The 9,113-nt window shown below is 34.4% G+C and overlaps 1 protein-coding gene across 1 annotated transcript; it reads left to right on the top strand.

Annotated features, from left to right (window-relative positions):
* Positions 1-4,223: 4,223 nt before the first annotated feature.
* Positions 4,224-5,698, top strand: LOC145792615 (uncharacterized). Its single transcript, XM_082873661.1, has 5 exons — positions 4,224-4,398; positions 4,659-4,810; positions 4,857-5,162; positions 5,246-5,335; positions 5,420-5,698. The coding sequence occupies exons 1-5, from the start codon at positions 4,224-4,226 to the stop codon at positions 5,696-5,698; spliced, it is 1,002 nt and encodes a 333-aa protein (XP_082729787.1).
* Positions 5,699-9,113: the final 3,415 nt, after the last annotated feature.

Below are 9,113 nucleotides of genomic sequence, written 5' to 3'. Positions count from 1 at the left end.
AGAAAATACATGCTGATGTGCCTCTCTTCAATGGCATTCCTCTTCAAAACCCTAAGGGGGCGTTTAAAAGGATTGGAGAATGGGATTAAACTCCATGTCTAATCTACCATAGAGTCCATTGTCTGGTTGAGAATTTGTAAGTTGGATTAGTTGGACTATGAATATCATATATGTTGGACTATTGGGTCTTAGAGGGAATGTGGGATAGAAAATAGGAATGGCAACGGGCCGGGACGGGGCTGGGGATTACACTCCCCGTCCTCGATCCCCGAAGCTACAAAATTCCCCGTCCCCGGCCCCAATCCCCGACGGGTAACCCATCACCCATCCCACCCCCGCCCCCTAACGGGGATCGGGTTTCCCCGACCCTAGAAAATCCCCATAACTCTCTCTTTCTCTCTCTCTCTCTCTCATCAACAACAACATCATTCAGCAACATCATCAAAAAAAAAAAAAAAATTCATCAACAACAACATCATCAACGGCAGTAACATCATCAAAAAAAAAAAAATAGAGACAGATCTAGCGGAGAAAAGAGGAAATCAACGGTGGCGGTGGCAGGATCTTCTTAGATCTGTCGTGGCGAAGGGATGAGGAAGCGGGAGGCAACGGAGTATGAAGGTTTGGTGGTGGCCTAGCGGAGGAGGAGCCGATGGAGGAGGACGCCATGAAAGGCGACGGAAGAGGAGGTCGCAAAAGGTGACGGATGAGGAGGAGGAGGCAACGGACGGAGGAGGAGGAGCCAACTGCGGAGAGAAAAAAGAGACTGAGAGAGAGACAGATTAGAGAGTAAGAAAGAGAGAGACAGATCAGATTGTATAATAGAGGGGGTTATATATATAAATGGATAGAGGGGTACTATGGTAATTTTATTTCGGGGAGAAACAAGGCCAAAGATGGGGACGGGGACGGGGACAGGGACAGGTTGGGTCTGGGGCTGTGAAAGTGATCCCCGTCCCCAGCCCGAAACTCATCAGTGATTCAATTTCAAATACCATCCCTGGCCCGTTGAGAGTATTTTTGGAGAAAAACCGCTCTTATCGGGGACGGGGGGTCGGGTCCCCATCAGGCCGGGTTCAAATTGCCATCCCTAATAGAAAAGGATAAAATAATCTATTAAGTATTTACTATTTTTCATAATATTCCAATCAAACATTAGATTCAATAGAATAGTTATTTTCAGACATCTAATCTCATGATAAAAACAAACATGGGATACACATCATTTCCAACTAAATAATTCAGAGATTATATATTTCAAAATTGATAATCCGAAGGATCTAAACAAACATGATCTAATAGAACAACTCCTTAGCCCTATCACTCTGTAAGATTTCTTTTCTTTAACCCTTTTTTTTAAAATTGTTAAATTTTTTTTTTAAAAAAATTTTATTATAGGTTGCTGAAAGACTTGAACCCAAGTATTGGGTTATAAACATATTACCCATTTAAGTTACAAAATTACAAAGTCAACCAATAACTAATTATTTAATATTATAATTATTATAAAAATAAAACTTGAATTTCACACCCCTCTCTCTCTCTCTCTCTCTCTCTCTCTCTCTCTCTCTCCCCACAATTTTTCTAAAAGTTTCACACCACTATTGTTTACCACTACTGCAATGGTCACCGTCTACCCGTCACTGCCACTGTCTATCCATTAACACCACCATCGTCGTCATCTGCCCTCTACCACCACCATCGTTATTCAGATACCTCCACCATTCATCAATTCTCTCCACTATCGCCGATCTATACACTATATCACCACATTCGTTGATCTACACAACTACCATGTCACCACCACCTCCTTTGTTTCTAATAGTGAAATTGACACTAAATGACTCTAAATGATGGTGATTTTACAGATCCCTTCCCTTCTCTCTCTCTCTCTCTTGAAAACCAAATCTGTTGCAAATTAGAATCAGATTTATTTTTCAGTAATAAATTTAGCAATCTCTTTTGTTCTCTATATATGTGGAAGAGAATGGTAGATTCTTGTTAGCGAGTGAGTGAATATAAGTAAAGATATTAGTGGATATTTATGAATAAATTTACAATGATAAATTTATCAGTTAAAACTTGTAAGCAAATAAGTATGATCAATAGAACCGGCCCGTAAGTGTTCCATTATTATAAGCAGCCTTAGCGAGCCATCAAGCCCATATTCATATACTTACCAATCGTAATTCCATCATCTTTGGATAAAAAAAAAAAAAAAAAAAAAAAAAAAAAAAAAAAAAAACAGTTGATTCCACCCCGTAAAATAAACGTTTCGCCATAGTCGGACCTTAATGTTATAAGAGCATTTTCATTAAACTGAACGGAATTGGGCATGAAACGTTTTTTCTAGCATGGCCCATGCTATAATTGAATTTAAAAACATGGGTTTTTTACTGGCCGGTCCTGAGTTTTGATCTTGTGCACCAACAGGTCCTGAGCTTTTTTTTTTGGTACCGTTTTACCCCTCCCCTGTTCTGGCGTGTTTCTGTTTGGATTTTCCATCAAAATATTGTGTTTGTGATTTGGATTTCTGTGGAATTTCACGATTTGCTACTGTATTATTGTGGAGCTTCATGATTTCTGATTTCGCCCTTGGTGTATCTTCGCGATTTGTGATTTGCGATCACGTGCTTGGTGATTCTTCCTATTTGTGATTTCGCGTTTGGTGTATAGTTACATTTTCTGATTTGCGATGTTGTGGAGTTAGGTCGACTGGTTTGTTTGATTTTGATTTCAATTTCAATGTTTTGGTTCTTTTTAGTTTGAGTTTGTGATTTTGATTTTGTAGTGATATTGTTGTTACTCTGTTGTTTTCTGTTGCGATTGAATTTGTGTTTTGATCATGATATTGAAAGTTTTGAGATATGTATATGTTGATTGAATTTTAGATTTTTATTTTTTTGGTTATGAAATTGTGTTGATTGAACACAGGTGTTGGTTTGTTATTTTATACAGTGATAATTTTATCGCTGTGTATTTTGGGGGTGATGTTGGATTAACTTTTTCAACAGTGATAAATTTATGAGTGAGTATGGGAATAGGAGATGAAAAGGTTGTATAATGTAACGGTAAGATTCAAATTGAGTTACCATGTCTAATAAGTGTAAGCCTTATTCACTGTTCTTGGTCTTTGGTGGTGTTAACTGTTAAAGTTATTAGTGTTGGTTTTTGGATGTGTTTGAGTTGGTTGATAATTTTATCACTGTATTTGATTTTGTTTTAGGGTGTTTGCTGAAATGCAATTGTTGTTTGTTGCAGGATTTATAGTGATGGAGAATTGTTTGTTTCTTATATGCAAGTTTAGAGGTGTGACATTGGTTATCAAGTATAATGATGGATTTAATTTCAAAGATTTAGTATATAAATTGTGTGCAAAGTGGAGTGAGTTAGTTGGTAGTTCTTTGAATATATCATATTCAATGCCTAGACATTCTTCTTGTGGTCTACAAAGTGAAGAGGATTTGGAGGTTATGGTTGGACTGGCACTTTCTTGTGATATTCATCGTATTGATGTTTTTGTAAAGTGTTGTTCTTTGGGTGAAGGTTATATGATTTGTGATGGTGAAACTAGTAGTAGTAGTAGTAGTAGTAGTAGTAGTAGTAGTAGTAGTAGTAGTAGTAGTAGTAGTGTTGTTTGTGAAACTGATTTTTTACCTTCATTTTATTCAAATCAACGGAAACCTTTACTCTCCGATGGGTGGGTTAATTGTATGAAAGGAGTGGGACAAAGGTTTGTTCAAGGAGTTGTTGAATTTCGAGATGCGTTGTCAAAGTATTCTATTCATTCTGGTTTTAATTTTGATTTTGTTAAGAATGATAAGGATCGTGTCACTGTTCATCGTAAGAGAAGGGCTGATTTGGGATGTTTATGGAGCGTGCATGCTAGAGTGAAAAATTATAGTAAAGCTTTTGTTATTAAACAATTTGAGGATGTTCATACTTGTGGATCTTCTTTTCGTACAATTAAACATGCTAGGATGACTTCAAGTATGATTGGTGGGGTAATTTCAAGTGGTATTCGTAATAAGGCTTTGACATCAATTAGTGAGGTGGTTTGTGATTTCAAGGACTATTACGAAACAGAAGTTTCTTATCGGCGAGCTTGGATGGGTGTTGAAAAAGCAAGGGGTCTTGTTTTTGGTGGCTATTCATGATCATTTGATGATCTTCGTTGGTATGTTGATGCCGCTAATGCTTGCAATCCGGGGAGTGTTTTTGATATGGAATTTGATATTGATAGTAAAGGAAGACATTTCAAATGCTTGTTTTTCGCTTTTGAGGCATGTATTCATGGTTTCAAGTATTGTAGGCCTGTGTTGATGCTTGATGGAACTTTCTTGAAAGGAAGACACAAAGGTTGTTTATTGGCTGTTACTGCAAAAGATGGTAACCAAGGTATATTTTGTGCCTATTTGTTATTATTATTGAAACAGTGATAATTCTATCATTTTTGTTACTGGAGAGTGCTGATTATTGAGTATGGTCAATCCATTAGTGATAAATTTATGATGTATACTTTTGTTAATTTTTTATATTTATACAGTGATAAATTTATCTATGGCTGGTGCTATATGTTATAAACTTTGTGTTTTGATTTTCTTTTTGTAATTTTTTTATTTGTTATTGATAATGTGTATATATATATATTTTTGTAGGTTTATATCCGTTATGTTTTGCTATTGTTGATAGTGAAAGTTATGACAGTTGGCATTGGTTTTTGTCAAAGTTATTAGGTATTTTGACACTGGAGAGGGATATTGCGTTTGTTACTAATCGACATGGACGTTTGCTGAAAGCTTTAGCTGAGGTCTTTCCGTTTTCTTCTCATTTTTTTTTATCTAATGCATTTGAAGACAAACTTGAAGACCTATTTGTCAGTGAAGAGTCGTGAATCTAAAGAGTATTTGCTTACTCTTTTTAGTAGATGTGCATATGCTCCTAGTATTGAGTTGTTTAATGAGCTATTTGAAGAATTTAAGGGTCGTTGTGGTCGTAGTGTTGAGAAGTTACTTGAGGATTTGCCTAATAAGTGTTGGTGTAACGCTTATTTTCAAGACAAGAGGTATGGTGAAATGTGCACAAATGCTACAGAATCTTTTAATTCATGGATTAGGGATGAACGCCATTTGTTTTCAACTAGTCCTGTTGATGCTATACAGGTGAAACTAATAGAGCAATTTTCAAGAATGAGAGAAGTTGGGAATAAGTGGAATCATATTGTTTGTCCTTTTGTGGAGAAAAGTTGGAAGAAGCTTTTAATGATACAAAAGCATGGATAGTTAAGAAATATAGTGATGACATTTATGAAATCCAATTGGATCATTCAGTTATGGTTGATATTGGGAAACGTTATTGTTCTTGTCGATTGTGAGAAATTGATTCTTTTCCTTGCAAACATGGTTTTTGTGCTATAAAGAGGAGTGGGAAGAATCTGAATTGCTTTCTTGATGATTACTACCGTGTTAGTAGTTATTGTGATTCTTATTCACATTCTATCTATCTAGTTCCTAGTATGCGGAAGCCAAATGTAGTTGTTGATGATGACGTTGTTTTACCTCCACTTGGTGAGAGACTGGCTGGACGTCCAAGAACGGAGAGAATACCTTCCAAGGGAGAAATCAAGAGAATTAGATGCAGTAGGTGTGGAAAGATGGGAACTCATAATTGGAAGACATGTAAAGAAGCTTTACTTTAGTTGTATTGATTTTAATTGAATTACTTTGTTTGAGAGTTGAGAGGTGTTACTTGCATTGAATGATTGAATATTTTTTGAAAGATGTATCATTTTGGTACTCGCATTGAATGATTGAGGAATTTGTTGATCATAAATTATATTTTTTGCAGATATTTTTACAGGATTAAGTTTCACAGATTTATATTATTTGATTTAGGTTAAATGTAGTTACTGTTTTTGGTGTTTTATAAAGTGATAAATTTATCACTGGTTGGTTTGGACAAGTTGATGGATTATTTTTTTGTAAGAATGATAAATTTACCATTAATGTGGTTCTTGAATTTTGTTATTTTGAAGAATGATAAATTTATCATTTATTGGGTGGGAAGAGTTGATGGTTTATTACATTTATGTCAGTGGTTGATAAATTTATCACTGTCATATCCAGGCAAATGTTCTTTTCTACAGTCATAAATTTATCATTGTCCGGAGTTATCTAGTTTTCCCAGGAAAAATTTCCACAATACATAGGTGTAGATCAAATCTCTAGAATACATAATTGCATATCTGTTGTGTTAATTGCTTTAAAAAGAAAATTTGTTTAGATCAACTACCATGTTTATATGGTTTAGCAACAAGTTCTCAGTCTGCATACTGTTTTGTGGTCACTCAGAAACTAGCTTTGGATGTTTGAGTTGTTTAACTAAAGTATCAAATGGTTTTGATTATTCAGAAATCAACAAGGATGACATGTTCTTACATTCATTCTCAAAGTTGGGAATATCTACAAATTGTAACAGTATTTTAATTTTCAATTTGGACAATGTAATAGTGCTTGTGTTTTAATTTTCAATTAGGTAATTTTTTTATTATTTTTTATAGTGTTTTGTTTACTTGAATTGGGGAAAAAGAATAAGGGAGAGAGTCGCTGATTTTTTTGTTTGAACAATGGTAAATTTATCAGCGTTCACAATGATAAATTTGTTAAAACAGTGATAAATTTATCAGGGTAAACAAAACACTATAAAAAATAAATTTATTAGTATATAGTGACTCCAAACCTGTTATTAACCTTTAAATTCAACACAAATACTCAAATTAGAATCAATATTTTGAATGAAATTTGGATAATAAGACTGATATGAAAAGCTAGGTCTGGTAACGATATGGCTAAAAAAGACTGAATGTTTCATTGAAGCAAATTTGAGATTGTAACAAGCAAGCATTGTCCATAACATTGACATTGTAACAACCAAGCACTGTCCATAACTTTGACATTGTAACAACGAAGCATTGTAATATTCATTGGAGTAAAGTAAGAACCAAAATCATCAAAATACAGGTAACATTATAACAAGCAAACAAGCAAAATGTATGAAGTATTGACATTCTAACAACCAAATGAATCAGTGTTTCCTTTTGTTTTTTTCTATTCCAGATCTGTTGATTATTGCAGAGGCAAGTCATCAATGTTTTCATCAGGTATTTGTCGTTGAGCAACTTGTTGGTCAGTTAAGAAGATAGTTAACATATCAGCTCTCAATTGATTGCATTCTTCCTTGGAAAAAGTAGGCATTATGTTGTTATTGGAAACATATTGCCTCATGATATAGCAAACAAGGATTCCACAATCAAGCTTGCAAAAACATTTTGAAAACAAAATATTATAATTTAGTTTCGTTGCTCTCTTTTTTTTTTTTTTTTTTTAATAACAGTGTTTTGTTATTGATAAACTTACGATGTGTCTTCCTGTTGTGGGCTGTTGATGACGTTTTCTGTCTGCCGTTGAAATTTATCAGGGTGAATGAGAGTTGGGTTCTCTTCTTTTCTAGTCTTTGCACTTTCTTCAACCATTGGTTCTACTTCATCAACTGTCTTGTTCTGCTTTGGTTGTCTTTTCGTTATGTACCAGAAATCTGGATCTTTGTGCTCTTTTCTTGTTTCTCTATTTTTTACCCTTTTTATCATTGAGCTCACAAGAGGCGATATTTTGGGAGTGGTGGCTTCAACTTCAACTGCAATTTGTTCTTCTTGACTGTCCAGGTAGAGATTTGATTCAGCCAACATTGCAATTCCCTCATTAAGTAGCACTATTTCCACATCTTTCACTTCCATTTGTGTCTTTGCTTTCTTGGTCTGCTCTTCCTTTTGTTTACTGAGCTTCATGAGTTGGTCCTTAAACTCATCATTTTCTACTTGGATTCTTGCCTTCTCCATTTCTAGCTTTTGGATTATCAGGACACTTCTCCATTTCTAGCTTTTGGATTATTAGGACATTCTCTTCTAGTTTTTGAAAGGTATGTTCATTAATTTTGACATGGTAGATATTTGTTTCATAGGCAAGTTTCCTTTTTGCTTTCCTCTTTTCAACCGGTGTTTGATGCTTGAATCCCCGGGAAGTTGTTGGACCAACTTTCTGTTTGATCATTGTTTCTTCTTCATCATTTTCTAGGTTGTCAAAAGAAAGCTCATTTCTTTGCACATGAACTGGACCTTCTTCAATTTTATGCTGAAAGTTGGCTTTTGTTCTTGCATTCTTTTTTGATTGCAGTGTTGTTGATTTCCTCTTTTTTCGAGCACCTGTTTGATGATTGGGATTTGGTGAATTTCTTCCTGGACTGAGACTGAAAATCTTTCTGATAATTGGTTCTTCTTCATTTTCAGATAATTCAGTCTCCTCTTGTTTCTCAAAGTTATATTGTTCATCTTCATGCTCATCATCTGTTTTTGGTTGCAATTGTTTGTATATGTTCTGTTCTTCAATTGTGTCTTTCAAATTACTTTCCTACATGAATGAAAATTATTAAAAAGAATGATATGACGCAAAGTTAAGTAATAATTTATCATTCGGTGATTCAAATTTATAATAAGACTAGTAATTTGGTTCATGATAACAAGTTTTATCAGTGAATTAGCAAATTAAGCAAAATTTATCACTCCATGAAGCTAACTAAGAAAATTTATAACTGTGAGCAAAACGTTATCAGTCCATATCAATATTTATTGCTGCATAGCAAAATTCATCACTCAATTAAAGAAGTAAAGGTTATACACTGATAAAACTTGTTTATTGAATAATTTCCTAGCACAGATGAAATGCCTAAATAATTTTTCTACCACAAATGTGACACCATGAAGATTAAGAAGAATTTATCAGTCTTGCTAAAATTTATCATTGTATAACAAAATCTAATATTTGTTTAAACAAAACAAAGGATATCAATGGATACCTCAATATGTTTCAGATCATGCAAGGATGACTTTGCCAATTGTTCTCCCAGATGAGTAATGTTCCATTTTGCAAATCTTGGGATTGGGTTCTTGTCATTTGGTTTGATGATCTTTACATGCTCACATATCCAATATTGCTGAGGACGAAAAAAATGTCATAAATTAGTATTTGGTAAATGTAAATATTATAGTTTATAAGTTGTAA

Source organism: Camellia sinensis, chromosome 1 (genome assembly GCF_055761805.1).
Source record: "Camellia sinensis isolate YWXY chromosome 1, ASM5576180v1, whole genome shotgun sequence".
Taxonomy (NCBI): domain Eukaryota; kingdom Viridiplantae; phylum Streptophyta; class Magnoliopsida; order Ericales; family Theaceae; genus Camellia; species Camellia sinensis.
This window is presented reverse-complemented; position numbering and strand designations above follow the sequence as displayed.